Source organism: Apium graveolens, chromosome 2 (genome assembly GCF_009905375.1).
Source record: "Apium graveolens cultivar Ventura chromosome 2, ASM990537v1, whole genome shotgun sequence".
Taxonomy (NCBI): domain Eukaryota; kingdom Viridiplantae; phylum Streptophyta; class Magnoliopsida; order Apiales; family Apiaceae; genus Apium; species Apium graveolens.
In genome coordinates this window covers 209001495-209020721 of record NC_133648.1, presented here as the reverse complement: position 1 = coordinate 209020721, position 19227 = coordinate 209001495, and the positions used below count along the sequence as shown (strand labels likewise).

At 32.6% G+C, this 19227-nt stretch overlaps 1 protein-coding gene across 1 annotated transcript; it reads left to right on the top strand.

The window, feature by feature from the left end:
• Positions 1 to 14264: 14264 nt before the first annotated feature.
• On the top strand, positions 14265 to 18330 carry LOC141708091 (ubiquitin-conjugating enzyme E2 variant 1D-like). Its single transcript, XM_074511570.1, has 4 exons — positions 14265 to 14449; positions 16981 to 17120; positions 17296 to 17421; positions 18002 to 18330. The coding sequence occupies exons 1-4, from the start codon at positions 14416 to 14418 to the stop codon at positions 18140 to 18142; spliced, it is 441 nt and encodes a 146-aa protein (XP_074367671.1). The 5' UTR covers positions 14265 to 14415; the 3' UTR covers positions 18143 to 18330.
• The last annotated feature ends 897 nt before the right edge of the window (positions 18331 to 19227 follow it).

The following is a 19227-nucleotide window of genomic DNA, read 5'->3' as shown; positions in this document are numbered from 1 at the left end:
ATAGGGTTTATAATAGTATATTTATAGGCAAAATTTTCAGCTGAAAATTTTCCCATAAAATTTTATTATAATTAACCCTTTATTTTTCTCACTAATAATTAAAACACCTTTTAATTATTAATCCTTTTTCTAAACACTTTAGAAATAATTCTCTCACTTGATTTAATTTCCAAAAATTAAATTCTTAATTAATAATATTAAGAACTTTTTCTTAATTAATTTATAATCAATTAAATCTCATTTAATCAATTATTAAATTTTCCAATTAATTATTTATTTCATAAATAAATAATTATCAGCCATTATTAATTAATTTCTCCACCATTAAATCATTCTCTTTTATGGTGTGACCCTGTAGGTTCAATATTAAGCCGGTTGTAGAAATAAATAATAATAAAACTATTTTATCATTATTTATATAAATTCTCTAATTCATTAAATATGATTAATTAATTAATTAATCATATTTATTCTACATCGTGAGGGATACTTCTCAGCATATCGCGACTATCCGGATAATACAAATTCACTACTTAGAATACCAAGAACCTATGTAGTGAATAGTTACCGTACAATTAATTCCTTCTACCCTGCAATGTCACGATTAAATACAAGGCATGGAACTTGTGTCAAGCCTATCTTATTTAATCACTTGCTTTCCCATTCACTATGCTTAGTTCTATTTAATGTAAATTAGAAACTCCTTTCTAATTTCATTCACTCTGGCCAGAGATTCCTGAATTAACATAAGTGGATCTGCATTGAACATTCTCTTCCTACACTGGAAGTGGTAGATCCTTTATTGATCATACACTATCTTCGTGTACAAATTCCTATACCCAGTAGAGCCCTTATAATTGTCCCTTGAGACTAAGAACTAAACCAAAGCATAGTTCAGTGTACACAAGATGACTATGATGACCTCAAGTCTAAGGATACTTGTACAACTATCACTATGTGAACAACTGCTGACACATGAGTGAACTCCATTAGTTGTTCAGCTGTGTGAGTCATGTTCAGTGAACTTATTCTATAATAAGCACCTACATACTAGCTATAGTGTCACCACACAAATGTCTATGAGAACAGACATCCTTCATAATGAAGCAAGCATAGTATGTACCGATCTTTGCGGATTATTAATTACCAGTTAGTAATCCTACGACCAGGAACTATTTAAGTTTAGAGTTATCATCTTTTAGGTCTCATTATTATGATCTCATCACAATCCATAAAAAGCTTTACTCTAAACTGTGGTATATCTTATTTAAACATTTAAATAGATGGAGCCCGCAATAAAAAAACAAGTCTTTTATTAATATCAATAAAATCAAAACAGATTACATAAAAGTTATTTCTAAATCCTCATACATGATTGGACTTAGGACATATCTCTTTCAATCTCCCACTTGTACTAAAGCCAATCACTCTGGTATCTAATACCCATATTGTCTTTATGACGATCAAAGTACTTTGAGAAAGTGACTTTGTTAAAGGGTCTGCTATGTTGTTATGTGTGTCAACTCTCTCGACGTTGACATCTCCACTTTCAACAATCTCCCTAATAAGATGAAAGCTCCGCAGGACATGTTTGGCTTTTTTTATGAGACCTAGGTTCCTTGGCTTGTGCTATTGCTGCGTTGTTATCACAATACAACACAATAGGCTCTTCAATGCTAGGAACAACTCCCGACTCAGAAACAAATTTTCTCATCCAAACAGCTTCTTTTGCAGCCTCACTTGCAGCTATATATTCTGCTTCCACTGTGGAGTCAGCCGTTGTAGACTGTTTGGAACTCTTCCAACTAATCGCACCACCATTCAGAGTAAACACGTACCCTGACATGGATTTGCTATCACTTTCTGATTGAAAACTAGAGTCAGTATAACCCTCTATTTTCAACTCAGATTCACCACCAAAAACAAGAAAAATGTCCTGAGTCCTTCGCAAGTACTTAAGGATGTTTTTCACTGCTTTCCAGTGGTCTTCACCTGGATTGGACTGATATCTGCTCGTCACAGTAATTGAATAAGCAACATCAGGCCTTGTACACAACATCGCGTACATGATAGATCCTATTGCTGAAGCATAAGGAATCTTACTCATACGCTCTCTTTCCTCAAGTGTCTTAGGAGACATTTTTTCGGAAAGGGACACTCCATGGCTCATCGGTATGAGACCTCTTTTGGAGTTTTCCATGCTAAACCTTTTAAGCACTTTCTGGATGTATGTACCATGGGTAAGACCTATCATTCTTCTAGATCTATCTCTATAGATCTTCATACCAAGAATGTAGGATGCTTCTCCCAAGTCCTTCATGGTGAAGTTCTTTGATAGCCATACTTTGACTGATTGTAGCATCGGTATATCATTTCCTATAAGAAGTATGTCATCCACATACAATACAAGAAATGTTACCGCGCTCCCACTAACCTTCTTGTAGACACATGGTTCATCTATGTTTTTTATTAAACCAAACTCTTTGATTCTCTCATCAAAACGGATGTTCCATCTACGAGAAGCTTGCCTTAAACCATATATGGTTCGTAGCAGCTTACACACTAGGTGTTCATTTCCCTTGGAAAAAAAACCCTCTGTCTGTGTCATATACACTTCCTCCTCAAGTTCCCCATTGAGGAAGGCCGTTTTCACGTCTATTTGCCAGATCTCGTAGTCATAGTAAGCAGCAATCGCAAGCAAAATCCAAATTAATTTTAACAGGGCTACAGGCGAAAAAGTTTCATCAAAGTCAATCCCTTGCCTTTGTTTGAATCCTTTTGCCACGAGCCTGGCCTTATAGGTCTCCACCTGGCCATCTGCTCCAATCTTTCTTTTGTATACCCACTTGCACCTAATAGGCTTAACACCTTCAGGCGCCTCAACCAGAGTCCATACTTGATTGGTATACATAGATTCCATTTCGGATTTCATGGCACTATGCCATTTCTCTGAGTCAACACTACTCATAGCCTCATTATAGGTCACAGGGTCGTCATCATCAATGATTGACAACTCATTGCCATTCTCAATGACAAGGCCATAATATCTCTCAGGTTGGCGAGATACTCTCCCTGTCCTACGAATGGGCTGTTCCACAGAAGGTTGTTCAGTCTGAACAGGTGTTTCCACTTGATCCGTAGTAGTTTGTGCTTCTTGAACTTCATCAAGTTCAATTTTGCTCCCACTGTTTCCTTCAAGGATAAACTCCTTTTCCAAGAAGGTAGCATGTCTGGAGACAAACACCCGATGATCGGTGTAAAAGTAATACCCCAAAGTCTCTTTAGGATATCCCACAAAATTACATTTTACGGATCGAGATTCCAGCTTATCTGGGTCAACTTTCTTGACATAAGCTGGACATCCCCAAATCTTAACGTGTTTAAGACTCGGTTTCCTTTCTTTCCATATCTCATATGGAGTTTGAGGAACAGATTTAGAAGGCACCTTATTCAGTAAATATGTTGAGGTTTCCAATGCATAACCCCATAGGAATATTGGAAGATTCGCATAGCTCATCATGGACCGAACCATGTCTAACAAAGTTCAATTTCTCCTTTCAGATACCCCATTCAACTGTGGAGTATATGGAGGAGTCCATTGGGAGACTATACCATTTTCTTTGAGATAATCTAGAAACTCTCCATTCAAGTATTCACCACCTCGATCTGATCAAAGAGTTATAATATTGTGTTTGGTTTATTTCTCCACTTCATGTTTATATTCTTTGAACCTTTCAAAGGCTTCATACTTGTGTTTCATCAAATACACATATCCGAATCTAGATTTATCATTTATGAAAGTAATGAAGTATGAAAATCCACCCATGGCTTGCATAGACATTGGTCCACATACATCTGTGTGTACCAATCCTAGTAAATCTGCAGCCCTCTCTCCATGTCCACTTTATGGAGATTTGGTCATTTTACCCAATAAACAAGACTCGCATGTAGGATATGATTCAAAGAGTAAAGTTCTATGGAGTCCAGTTTTAATTGGAGTCCCTCGGAGTCCATATATGTTCTGCAAGTAAAATATAGCTTAAAATATTGCAAAACATATTATTTTTCGACAAACATCACTATTCTATTAAAAATCTTGTAGATTGCATACATTTTACAAGCAGAACATTACAAAAATATATTATTCTACAAAACATATTTAGTTTGCAGAACATAAATGTTCATGTTGCAGAACATATTGCAGAAAATATATATTGTACTGTAAATATATGAGATTTGCATGATTTTGTTAAAGTTATGCTATTTGTGTGACATGTTTTGCAAAATAACACGTTTTTACAAGATATTTTATTTGCAGAATGTAAATGGACTCCGAGGACTCTGACAAAATGGTGGACTCCATAGAACTCAGCCCATGATTCAAAATCAAAAGGGTCAAGTAACCCTTCCTTATGCAATGTTCACAGTCTATTTTTACTAATATGACCTAGCCTACAGTGCCATAAATAGGTCAGATTTTCATCATCTCATTTTCTTTTATTAGTTTGTTCAATCTGAAGTAAATCATGCTCTACGTCACATACATACAGACCATTATTTAAAATCCCACGTCCATAAAGAACATTATCTCTAAGGATAGAACATTCATTATTCTTAATAATAAATGAAAAACCATCCAAATCCAACATAGGAACAGAAACAATATTCCTCACAATAGAGGGAACGTAATAATAATTATTCAAAATAATAGTCTTGCCCGTAGGCATATGTAAACTAAATGATCCTACAGATATGGCCGCAACCCTTGCTCCATTGCCCATACGTAGAATCACCTCATCTTTTTCAAGAGTCCTACTTCCCTTTAGTCCTTGCAACGAATTCCAAATATGAGAACCACAGGCGGTATCTAATACCCAAGTAGAAATTTGACCTAGTGACATATTAACTTCGATCATGAACATGCCTGAATCAGAAGAGGTAGTCTTACTACCCTTCTTCTTCTTCAATTCTGTAAGGTAAACCTTGCAATTCCTCTTTCAGTGCCCCAACTTGTTATAGTGAAAACAAACAGCTAAATTAGGACCAGTCAACTTGTGAGCATCTAGTATGCTTCGGAGTGATAGTGCAGAAGACATGACGAATATGGTAAATCTGTAAATGATAAACACATAACAACACTTAGCAAATATTCAATTTTATTTCAAAACACTATATGAATCGGGTCTTTATTCATAAGTGTCTCCCACTAGTTTATCTAATTATTCAACCCCCTAAGTGAAAATTAAGCATTCATAATGCTAGTGGGAATAGGGATCCTACATTCCATCACACAACCTCGGCTGTGGCACGAAACGTCATGTGATGTTCAATAGGCAGACAACTCTTGTCAATTACATCTTATGTTATTCCCTAATATAACTTTAGCCTCTTGAATAATTGAGTCACGGTTGTGGCACGACAAACTCAATATTCTAAGTCAAGTCTAACCCAACATTTCGTACAATTGAATCAGTCTCCAACGGCCCACGGCTGTAGCACGTACCGACCTTTAGATTATAATTCAATGTACATATCTCTATGTAATAGACAAGTATTTCTTATTTCGAAATCAAAGCCCTCGGCTGTAGCACGAAACGATAATGATTTAAAAATAAGAATCACTTTCTACCATGTTGGAAGGCTATGACCGACACAAGCCCGTTGTGTCATTGGCCAATTACTACTTGATATTATTTAATTTTAGAGGGATTATATTACGTTACAATCATAATTATATTATAAAGAGATTCTTCCTTTTAAATTAAATATTTCAAATCAATAATCGATAATCAGATGATTCCCAGATCAGGTGGAGCATTGTCAAGAGGCGTCACTTAATAACCCTTTCTTACAGATAGAAATCTGTTGTTGACAGAATCATCCTTTCTCTCAATATTGAAAATTCATATTTAATTATGTGTTTCATAAATACAAGAATCTCATGATTGTATTCATATTATTATTGTTAAGGCAAGAAACAATTCCTATTCTAGATTTTCTAGAGCACGCCTTATATTGATTTAAGTTCACCTAAACCTATCATCGCATGGTAAACATAGACATATATCTCATATATAAAATTAAATAAACAAGTAAATGTAAAGTGCAATAAAGTCAATGTGTTTGGTTATGGCCCCATCCTATGTGATCTTTATCAAGCTCATGATAAAGATCAAGGTCAATCTAATATGGTGATGGAAATAAATACAACTACTTATTACATAAGTCTTCTTCTTTGTATCACCTCCATTGGATAGCCTTCTTGAGTCTTCAATTACATTACATGATTGAAAGTAAAACTAATCTAATGAACTTACAAGAATAACTCGAATTACATTCGAGATTTATGATTACAAAGATTGACGACATGCAAGTCGTATTTAAAATCAAAACCAAAACCAAAACCAAAACCATTACACTAAGGTCGAAAGGCCATAACCATCCACCATGCTCATAAAACACATAAAAGCATGTTAAAACACATAATCTGATCTTAACATATCATATTATCTCAGATCTAATCATAAAAAAAATATGACAAAAATCAGAAGAATCAGAATCAAATCAGAAAAACAAGAATCACTTTTTACGGGCAGTAAACGACGTCAAACGCCTTACAGACGAGTAGTTGATAGCTTTAACTATCAGTTTTGTTCAGACGATCGTTTACCTATGGAATAGGGTATTCGTTTGCGTAAATCAGACACCAGACCCAGATTTCAGCAAATCTGCAGCAGCCAATTCAAAATCTGTATCTAATATGATTCTCATAATTAGATTAATATAAATCATGTATATATCAGTATATATACAGATTACATAATCATATTATGATTATACAACTCACATGAATATCATATATTCAAAACCATACATATATAAACATATTATATCAACATCAAATCATGGCGAATCACGTACATGCTCATATATCGAAAACAGTTAAACACATAAACGAATTAAAAACTTTTCACAAGTAGCTCTGATGTCATTGAAGGGTTTTTAGCACATAAACACAGCGAAAACGTAAATTTAAATCTTAAAAAAAACGAAACCCTCCGCAGGATCCATGCGAAAAATAATATTTAATTCGTAGTTCAGTATGTTTACCGTAAGAAGCTTTACGTTAATGAAAAGATGGAGGTCTTTAATAGCGATCCAAAAATGATGAACGGAGATCCTTAGCAGCTGCTCCTCAAGTGTGAAACACTCCACCGGTATCCACCAAGAAAACGATGTAATGAAGGAGGAGGAGATGGAGAGAATTAGGGTTTTGTAAATCTTTTTGGTTCAGGCAAAAATAGGGTTTATAATAGTATATTTATAGGCAAAATTTTCAGCTGAAAATTTTCCCATAAAATATTATTATTATTAACCCTTTATTATTCTCACTAATAATTAAAACACCTTTTAATTATTAATCCTTTTTCTAAATACTTTAGAAATAATTCTCTCACTTGATTTAATTTCCAAAAATTAAATTCTTAATTAATAATATTAAGAACTTTTTCTTAATTAATTTATAATCAATTAAATCTCATTTAATCAATTATTAAATTTGCCAATTAATTATTTATTTCATAAATAAATAATTATCAACCATTATTATTTAATTTCTCCACCATTAAATCATTCTCTTTTATGGTGTGACCCTGTAGGTTCAATATTAAGCCGGTTGTAGAAATAAATAATAACAAAACTATTTTATCATTATTTATATAAATTCTCTAATTCATTAAATATGATTAATTAATTAATTAATTAATCATATATATTCTACATCGCGAGGGATACTTCTCAGCATATCGCGACTATCCAGATAATACAAATTCACTGCTTAGAATACCAAGAACCTATTCAGTGAATACTTACCGTACAATTAATTCCTTCTACCCTGCAATGTCACGATTAAATACAAGGCATGGAACTTGTGTCAAGCCTATCTTATTTAATAACTTGCTTTCCCATTCACTATGCTTAGTTCTATTTAATGTAAATTAGAAACTCCTTTCTAATTTCATTCACTCTGGCCAGAGATTCCTGAACTAACATAAGTGGATCAGCATTGAACATTCTCTTCCTACACTGGAAGTGATAGATCCTTTATTGATCATACACTATCTTCGTGTACAAATTCCTATACCCAGTAGAGCCCTTATAATTGTCCCTTGAGACTAAGAACTAAACCAAAGCATAGTTCAGTGTACACAAGATGACTATGATGACCTCAAGTCTAAGGATACTTGTACAACTATCACTATGTGAACAACTGCTGACACGTGAGTGAACTCCATCAGTTGTTCAGCTGTGTGAGTCATGTTCAGTGAACTTATTCTATAATAAACACCTACATACTAGCTATAGTGTCACCACACAAATGTCTATGAGAACAGACATCCTTCATAATGAAGCAAGCATAGTATGTACCGATCTTTGCGGATTATTAATTACCAGTTAGTAATCCTACGACCAGGAACTATTTAAGTTTAGAGTTATCATCTTTTAGGTCTCATTATTATGATCTCATCACAATCCATAAAAAGTTTTACTCTAAACTGTGATATATCTTATTTAAACATTTAAATGGATAGAGCCCGCAATAAAAACAAAACAAGTCTTTTATTAATATCAATGAAATCAAAACAGATTACATAAAAGTTATTTCTAAATCCTCATATATGATTGGACTTAGGACATATCTCTTTCAATATTTACTCTAGATCTCAAAGGAGTACCTGACTTTTATTTTCTTTTCTTTGGGATAAGTGAGGCTTGTCAGCATTTAGTTCATTCTTAAGATTTACAGGCATCAGAATCTAACAGATAAGAAGCAAGAATCTAGTTTGTGACTTAGTAATAAGATACACAAAGTAAACTTGACTAAGCTCAAAATCAGAATTTGCTTGTGTTAATGAGTTTCCACATAAACAACTAATTCAAACATGGGATTTCTAGTATGTTAAAGACTACTAGGTCAGCATCTAGCACAGTTATCCTCATTGGATTGAATAGTCACATAACATTCAAAACACTATCATAATTTAAAGATCCACATCAGATAACAATCAGTATTTCATGAATTTTAATTTAAGCACAGATTATAAGAAAATAAAACTATCTGTAAACACTGATCATAAAGTCTGATGCATGAGAACAAAAACTAAGCAGATTTAAAGAAAGAACCTGAAACCATTCCAAGTTCATTTACCAGTCTTGTAAAAGTAGCTTCACATAGTGGTTTTGTGAAGATATCTGCTAGTTGTTGATCTGTTGGAACAAAATGCAATCCCACTGTACCTTCCATCACATGTTCCCTTATGAAATGGTACCTAATGCTGATGTGATTTGTCATTGAGTGTTGAACTGGATTATCTGTCATAGCAATAGCACTTTGATTATCACAGTAAATAGGGATTTTAGAAAATTCTAACCCATAATCCAGTAACTGATTCTTCATCCAAAGAATCTGTGTACAATAGCTTTCTGCAGCAATATATTCTACTTCTGCAGTTGATGTGGAAATTGACTTATGTTTCTTGTTAAACCAAGAAACCAATCTGCCTCCAAGAAATTGGCAGCTTCCACTAGTGCTTTTCCTGTCTATTTTGCATCCTGCAAAATCTGCATCTGAGTAACCTATTAGCTTAAAATCTGATTCTCTAGGATACCACAATCCCAGATCAGCTGTACCCTTAAGGTACTTGAAAATTCTTTTCACAGCTATTAAGTGAGGTTCTCTTGGATCAGCCTGAAATCTTGCACAAAGACAGGTAGCATACATGATATCAGGTCTACTTGCAGTTAAATAGAGTAAAGAGCCAATCATACCTCTGTAGTTAGTAATAACTACTGATGAACCAGTATCTTTATCTAACTTGGTTGCAGTGGCCATGGGAGTGGATGATGTTGAACAATCTTGCATTCCAAATTTCTTCAGTAAATTTCTGGTGTACTTGGATTGATAGATAAAAGTACCTTCTTCATTCTGCTTGACTTGAAGTCCCAGAAAATAGTTGAGTTCTCCCATCATACTCATTTGATATCTTGACTGCATTAGCTTTGCAAACCTCTCACAGAGTTTGGCATTTGTAGAACCAAATATGATATCATCAACATATATTTGTACCAAAAGTAAGTCCTTTCCATGGTTGAGGTAGAACAATGTTTTATCAATTGTACCTCTGTTAAATCCACTTTCCAGAAGGAATTGAGCTATAGTCTCATACCATGCTCTAGGAGCTTGCTTAAGGCCATAAAGTGCTCTGTCAAGCCTATAGACATGATTTGGAAATTTTGAATCTACAAAGTCTAGAGGTTGTTCAACATAGACCTCTTCTTCCAATTCTCCATTAAGAAAAGCATTTTTCACATCTATTTGAAAGACTTTAAACTTTTCATATCCATTAAGAAAAGCACTTTTCACATCAAATCGATTTCGAACACAAGTAATAATAAACAGATATATTCGATATAATAAACTCTGTTACAATGGAACTGTTCTCTCTCAGTGATGAATAAATATCACGAGAGCTGCTAGGTTACAATATATGATCTTCTCGATAATGATAACACATATAATGTAAACCTATGTCTCTGTTTATATAGTACACAGTTACAAGATAACTTCTAATTGATACGGAATATAATTCTGTCTCCTAAAATATATCAATCAGATATCTTATACAATTCTTTCATTCCTCTAACTCTTTCCATGCATATCTTCTTTTTTTATTAGTCTCGATCTTCTTTCCTGTAAATCAGCTTCCTTCCTTAACTGTTAGTCCTCCAGTACTTAAGTTCTGATATCCATCTTCTGATATTTATCTTCTGATAATCTAAGTCCTGATATCCTTAAGTTCTGACTTCCAGTAAGTATTGATTCCAGTAAGTACTGATATTTCCTGTTTGTTAAGATCTGAAAACTAAACATGAAACATATTAGACATGACATCTCAAATATATCTAACATATATATCACCAAGTTACATGATAAAAAGACAAGATTATATGACAAACTATATCTAGTTTAACTTCATGCTGCTACACTTCTCTTTCCAGCATCTTTGAATATCTTCAGTCTAGCATGGAAATGGAAATGCTTCTTTGTTCTCTAAAACCTGAATTAGGCTGCCACATTCTATTTGCATACAATCAACGCATGTGACTGCCAAGTCACTATCAACTATTCTTTTGAATTTGATCATCCGTTGAAACTCAGATTGATCATCCGTTGGAACTTTGTTTGATCATCAGTGGAAACTCAGATTGATCATTTGTTGAAACTCTGTTTGATCATCCGTCGAGACTTATGTTGATCATCCATTGAAGCTTTGTAAATCATTCGTTGAGACTGTCTTCTTGATAGTTAACTCTACTTAATTTACACAAGATTACAAGGCATCAAATATTTACAATTAATCATCCTATCTTGCATATCAATCTAGTAGTTAACATGACTTAAACAATCTACAACATCTAGTTCACTAATCCATTCAAGTATGCAGAAATGTGCTACTAATCTTATTGTTACATAAGCTACTCTTTCAACGGATGTTGAAATGATCATCCGTTGAAAGCTATAAAATCACTTAACTAAAATCTACTAAGTGTTTTGTTCAAGTTATCATCAAGTACACAACATATTCCTAATATTCCCGGTTTTATAAAGTAGTTTTCTAATTACTTAGAAAATAATTATTAAATCTATAAATTCTTATAAAATCGTATTACAATCCAAAAATTACCAGAAAAATACATAATTATTAATACTTTATCCTGGACATATTAAAAATCAAAATACTTACACTTTATCACATATAAACTTCCAAATATCAATATCAATCATCAAATAATTCACCAAAATTCACATAATAATCACATAATTATTTATTGATAAAAATAATTACACGATATTTCCCGGATATTACAGGTTACACCTTTGGTAAGATATAATTATTTTTGGTCTGTAATAACTATCACCTTGTGGATTTAATAACTCTAGTAATGTATTGTTCGTTTTCAAGATAATATTTGTGTGTGTGCGAGTATTAATAAGTGTGGGGTTGTAGATGCATGAGTATTTATAATGTTGTGTAAAGATAAGTGTTTAAACAAGATTCAAATGGCGTTGCCTCCTAAATCTCTGACTCCGAATTTGGGGGCGTCACAACTTGAGATATCGATAAGTCATTTTACTTATCGATATGTGACATCTCTACACAACAAAAGAGTTCTCGACAAACAACTTCATAATTCAGAATACAGACAACTTGAAGATCCAAGATTACCAGTCAACAAAAAATTCTATCATTGAATTGGAAAGCCTACAAATGCAGCTTGAAGAATATAAGATAAATGACCAAGATGAACTGAAAAAAGGAGGGTCATAGACCTAGTAGATTCTGCACAGATATGCTAACACTAGGAATGAAAATAGACAAAGGAGTTTTAGAAAATGTGTTAATCTATTTTAGTCCAAGTTATGTAATTTGTGCATGTTAATCTATAAAGCATGTCTCAGGTCCTTTGTTTGAGTTGTAACAAACAGATCTAGAAAAATCTTGTAATTCTCTCAAGAGAAGTAGTTGAGTTCTTATTTTCAAGAACACAGATTTATAGCAAGACAAATTTGATTTGATACAAATCAAGTGAGTTTTTGATAAATTGCTTGTGTGTCTGCATCTAGTATTTTATCACTACAAATTCATACAACTGTTTTGTTCCGTAAGCCATAACTTATCACAGTCAAACAAAAATCAAGAAAAACACATTTACCCTCCCATCTATGTTGCACTTCATACCTAACAATATATTCATTTTTAAAAAGCATAATCTACACATGCTAATGTTTTGTCTCGATCAACGAAATTTATTATTTTATTGATATGTAATTTTGTTATTATTGTTTAATATTATTTACTTTAAATTGAAGTTTAAAGGTTGTATATATATAATATTTATATTTAAATATATTTTTTAGTTAATTATATATTATTTAGTGAGTATCTAACCAAATGAGACCAAATTTGAATATTTTTTTTTTGAGTAAAATTTAAAAATGTAAACTTTATTCAAAAAGAAATTTAATTGTGAAAGTGTAATTTTCATACACTTTTTTTACGAACAAAAATAAGTTTTCATTAAATAGAACATTAAATAGACATGACATAACCGAGACAAACATACAACCTCGAAAATAAATGACATACTAAAAATAAGTAGCTTATTTGTTTCCTTTAACACACAAAATTTTAAAAATTCTTAAAACAAAAAAAGAAATAAAAAATATACCAAGCTACCTCGAGCCTGAAAGCAGTAATATCACAATTGATCTTATCAGATAGAAATAACTAGGGTTAAATATTAAAGTGGTCACTCAACTGAAAGGCATATATCAGTCTTCTCATCAAACTTAACGGGCCATCATTTGAATCACTAAAGTGATAATAAATATCAAACTAATACTTCAAAATATGTGCTCGAGAATTAAAAATTATTTTTATGGAGTTCTATACATTTTTCTTGAATCATATTACAACCAAATTAAAATGTATGAATTCTAGTATTTTCGATAATATAGTGAGATTTTTAAAAATTGATATACTATTTATTTTTAATTTTGTAGTTATTTTTTTGATTTAATTAAATAATTAGTAGATAAATTTTTAAAAATCTTACTATATTATCTAAAATACTAGAAATTTATAACTTTTAATTTGGTTGTAATATGATTCAAGAAATATGTATAGAACTCCATAAAAATAATTTTTAATTCTCGAGCACCTATTTCGAGGTATTCATTTAATATTTATTATAATTTTAATGATTCAAATGATATCAGGTTAAATTTCATGACAAAACTTATATATGACTTTCAATTGAATGAACACTTTGATATTTAACCTAAAATAATTGTTAACCCAGTGTTTTGAAACTCAATCACATAATATTAGAGGAGCGTAACTCAGATATCTAAATGCCAGGAAAAAAATGAAGACACGGATCTATCGTAATGTAAATTACATATGAAATACCTATATAAAAAAAGGAAAATATTATTTTCAGAGCTCTTTTTTAATTTCCAGAGAAAAACACGTGAAATTATCAAATTACCTCTGCCTTTGATATTTTTCAAGAGCTTTTTATTGTGAATGCAGGTGATAATTTTGTCTTTTCACTCATTCTTTGCTCAGGAAATAAGAAAATTGTTCAGGAAATAACATTTTCCTAAAAAAAGGGATATATAGAAAGATAACGAGGATATACACGAATACAAGATTCCCGTGGGCAGGACATATACATTTACGATATATACCCAGTAGCTGGTCGGTCCATTCTCAACAACTTTGCATAAACAATACATTCATTTGTGCCCATTTTCTTGATTTTGTGTGTTTATTTTCAAAGCTTCCCAGGATGACCATCGGTTCCGGAGGATCTTCCATCGTTGGTAATTTATATATTCTCATCTTTACAGATTTCTTTATAAATTATATGTGCTCTTTTTTGTTTATTCATGCCTTCAATTCTCAATCTTTGGTTATAAATATTTAAATTTGATTGCAGCAATTTCGTGGTTATGATCTTATGATACGATACGCTTTTTGGGTGGCTTTGTATTTGTTTTAATTTATTTCTTATTTCTTGCTTATATCTCAAGTAGTGTTTTGTATTATTTCCTTTTGATTTCGGCACTCTATATAGAGCGGTAACTAACAAATTACACATGAAAACATGTTAGCACCTGGCACACAAACAATATAGATGTATTTGCCCAGTTTATGTAGTGTTGTATTGATGGTTTATATCTCATTGGGTTGTAGAATTATGATCCCCAAATTTTCTACTCTGAACCGGTCTTCCCTTCTTTTTTAATGTTGGCCCTTTTTTTTGCTAATTATTTACACACGCTGACCTCCCGCACGGGGGGACAAGAGCTCAACCACTGCACAAACCTTTTGTTGGCTTAACGTTGGCCCTTTACTTTGCAAAAGAAACTCTTTCGATTGAACACCCACACCCTATGTTTTCTGTTTTCTTTTTCAAATTTAAATTTTCTAATACTGTAATATTGTGTTTGGTTCGGGTAAATGGATTGAAATGAGATGTAAATTGTAAAATGACTAAATTTTCATTTTTTGACCCATTCCATTTTTAACCACCTAAATTATAATTTAAACACCTCAATGTGAGATGGAATCCTCCATTTCTTACTACATTCATTTTCTTTACAATTCTTATCATAACAATTTCTGCACTACCTCATTTTTTTCTAAATTTTCCCTCCAATTGCCATTAATTTCCTTTAGTTTCATCCATTCCATTTCATTTACTCCAACTAAACACAATATAAAACTATATTATTACACAGAAACACACATATCTCGTTTGAGTAAGTAAGTTATGACCTTTGAACTCCTATTTGTAATAAGCTAGAATACTTTCCTATTCCAACCAATATTTTAAGATAACTAGAAAACCTAAGTAGATACTATTTTCTATACTAAAGATAATATGTGCTTTCTAATTTATTAGCTTCCAGAGTTTCTGTCATTGTTCCCAAATCAGTTCACACTTCATTTCTTATTTATCGAATATCATTGGAAATTCCCAGCCATATTGAACTGTCGAAGTCCACGAAATGCTGTCGTATTCTGAATGCAGGACCTAACCCATTCCTGGCAATATCATAGCCTAGAGCATGTTACAAGTGTTTTTCATGTGTAATGTATGTCTCTTTGTGTCTCTGTGGGGGCGTGCATATTATTTGCATATAATTTCCGTGCTTTTAAGTTTGTGCTGGCATTTCCTTATAAGTTTGCAAGAACAGTTTCACTCTAGGTTTTAATTGTACAGAAGGATCTCCATATGAAGAAATTAAAAGTTACATTCCATAAATGTAGATTAGTTAAAGTCCTATTGCGCTAGTTATCTTGTAAAAACGAGTTTATTGTGAGCTAACCTAACTGTAACATCTATAGCCGCAAGGCTAAAGGCTAAACATATTAGAAGTTGCATTCACTTCCGTCTCTCGATCTCGTTCCTTGCATGCATCCGTGATAAAATTGATTTCACAGTCTCTGGAGGTCTTTTTATGTAGTGGTTTGCCAACTTGATTCATTTATGATTCTTGAAACTTCAGTCCTTGTTAGCAGTATTGAAATCTTCTTGAAATATTTTCCTTCACATGTTTGGTAGTTCTAATCCCGAAAGCTCGAGGAATAATACCTAAATTCTGAACTTAAAAATATAGTGTGTCCTCTGTTATGAAGTTCTACTGTTTGCTACTATAACATTGAAGATGAGATTAAGCTCCTTGTTCCTTAATTAGGGGATGGGAGGTACGGTATATTCTCCTGTAAAAATTGTCCTCTTACTAATGGTCAAATTATATTTGTATATATTCGTGAAAAACTCAAATTGCTTTACTGGTTCATTGTTTTAAATTATTGATTATTGTATATTTTTCTTTCGCTAATAGATGTATCAACTATCAAATGATAAAAAGATATATCTAAAGAGTTCACCTTGGGTGTGTTGCTATATGCAATCACAAAGCAGCTTCACTCTCATTTTTATTTTTGATACAATATGTTCCTTTTATTTGTATCTGCTCTACATTTTCTCTAGAAACTGCAGTGCAGCTCTTGTGCTCCTCAGATATGAATTTACCGCATAAACCTTAACTTTTAGAATTTAGATCTAAGTCCTGGGAATACACTATACAGTACTGTAATAATCATTATCACAAGCATGTTAATGAGAAATGACCAAGAGAGTGCATCACTGTTGGTAAAGAATGACACTAAGTAGTTGACAAGAGTCCAGGCTTCGCGGGGGGGGGGGGGGGGGGTTCTGTTATGTCTCCTTCGTCTTTTACTATAATAATTGGATTTAAGTTTTCTATCTAAATTTCCAAGTCCAATACATTTGCTATCATGATACCTAATTTTATTTCTGATTTTGCATCTTTATTTGCAGTACCAAGAAACTTCAGACTGCTGGAAGAACTTGAACGTGGTGAAAAGGGTATCGGAGATGGTTCTGTTAGCTACGGAATGGACGATGCTGACGACATTTTCATGCGTTCATGGACAGGCACCATAATTGGTCCTCACAATGTAAGTTTTCTCGCCACCAATATCTATACAGAATACTTATCTTTTTAAGTTTATGCTTAAAATCTATCTCGTGATCATCCGGGCTCTTCTTTATGCATCTGCTTCCAGTGTATCCCTAAAAAGCATTTTTCTTTTCTATTGGAATTGTAATGTAATTCATGTTTATATTGTTCAGACTGCACATGAAGGTCGCATATATACTTTGAAGCTGTTCTGTGACAAAGATTATCCGGATAAGCCTCCTACTGTTCGTTTTCATTCTCGCATCAACATGACTTGTGTCAATCATGAAACTGGTGTGGTATGTCGTCTATATTACTTTTCACTTTATGCACCTGTGTGCAGTAATTGTTATGTTCTTAAAGTGATAGATTGAGCTAATAATGAGAAATAATGTCTATCAGACTAAAAAAAGGTGTGCACCCAAGGCATCTATACGAAGAGAACGAGAAGTATCTGTTTAATTCTGTTAACTGCAAATGTTTGGTGTTATCTTAGAATATGTACTTAATCTTTTGATGAACTGCTGCCAATGGCTGGACTTATTTAACTTTACTTCAAATCAGCATCTTCAAGTAATTTTAGAGGGTCAAATTCTTCACGATTAATTCTGATTGCTATATAGTGATATTTCTTTGAAAGGCCCGCTCCCTATTTGTATATAACGCGTCTCTAAAGGCGCAAACTCAGTGTGACATCTACACTCAAGTGTGTTCTACTTCAACATGTACTATGTATTTGATTTATATTATAGCTATATTGTGTACAAGGGGCATCTTGCCATCCTTTTAGAACTAAAACCGCAGGCAGTTGGTACCTCTTTTTGTTTCTTTGACTCTGTCGAAGAACTTAGCTGACTTGTGAACTATATTTGTAAACAGGTTGAATCAAAGAAGTTTAATATGCTGGCGAATTGGCAGAGAGAGTTTACTATGGAGCATATACTGACTCAGTTGCGCAAAGAAATGACCATCTCTCAAAACCGAAAGCTTTCCCAACCTCCCGAAGGAACGTACTTTTAATGAAGATGAACACCTGAAAATGGCAATCCGATAGTGGGCAATACAAACATGTTGTAGACTGAAATATTATTATGTTTTGATGACATACATCTGATTATTGGGTTGGAGCCAAATGACTTTAGTTTTCTTTATAAACGATTTCCTCGTCTTTTCCTGAATGATGAATGTTCTGGTGTCTTAAATTATTACTCCTTGTGTCCCAATTTAATTGTCGCGTAATTTAAAGTGTATTGACTATATAGTTTTATTAATTATTTTTTTAGAAAAAATTATGAATAAAATTGAAATCTTAAATTTTATTTCACAAGAAAAAATTGAAAAATAATCAAGAAAATTATGCGATTAGTGCTTCTTAAATTATGTATACCTAGGTAGCGGTGATTATAGAATGACAATTTAATTCCGATCCGATGGATTCCTAATGCTAAAATTGAGATTTTAGATACATTGAACTCGAGATTTTAAATTTGATTTAGATTTTGATTTCAATGATATTAAATCGATACTCGATCCGAAACGCAATTCAAATCTGAAATCCAATAAAAATCTGATATATAAAATAGTATACAATATTTTCATAATATATTATTTATAATATTTTAGATGTAAGACATATAAATAACATATTTTTATTTTATTATATTAGTAGTAATTGATTAATTTCAAGATTATTAAGACTTATTTACTGAATTATAAATCTTTTTTAATCTCAACTTTTACTATTTAAGATGTACTTTATATATATATCCAAAAAAAATTATTTGCGATGTAATACTAAAAATTATGCTATTAATATATCTTAGAATTTTCCTCAAAATGTCAAACTTGTGTCGTATAATGCTTTTAACTATTTTAATGATGTATTTAGTCTAATATTACTATTGCTTGAACCTGTATGGTTTACTCAGTACGCACCCGAAAGGTAGCGACTGCGGGCGGTGTTTTAAAAATCCCTGATTGTGACAACCCGGGTCAAATCCCGAGCCTTTTTCGAAAACCGGGTCAAGTCCCGATTCCGAGTCCGAAATAAGTCGAAGCATACTGTCCCGAGTGCAGCCAACTTGGGTTACGACAAGCCCACCACA

Bases quoted from the DNA above. Each gene is read 5' to 3' on its own strand.
- LOC141708091 (XM_074511570.1), top strand. From the start codon at position 14,416: ATGACCATCGGTTCCGGAGGATCTTCCATCGTTG. The intron at 17,121-17,295 runs GTAAGTTTTCTC...TATATTGTTCAG, and splicing joins CCATAATTGGTCCTCACAAT to ACTGCACATGAAGGTCGCAT. The intron at 17,422-18,001 runs GTATGTCGTCTA...ATTTGTAAACAG, and splicing joins TCAATCATGAAACTGGTGTG to GTTGAATCAAAGAAGTTTAA.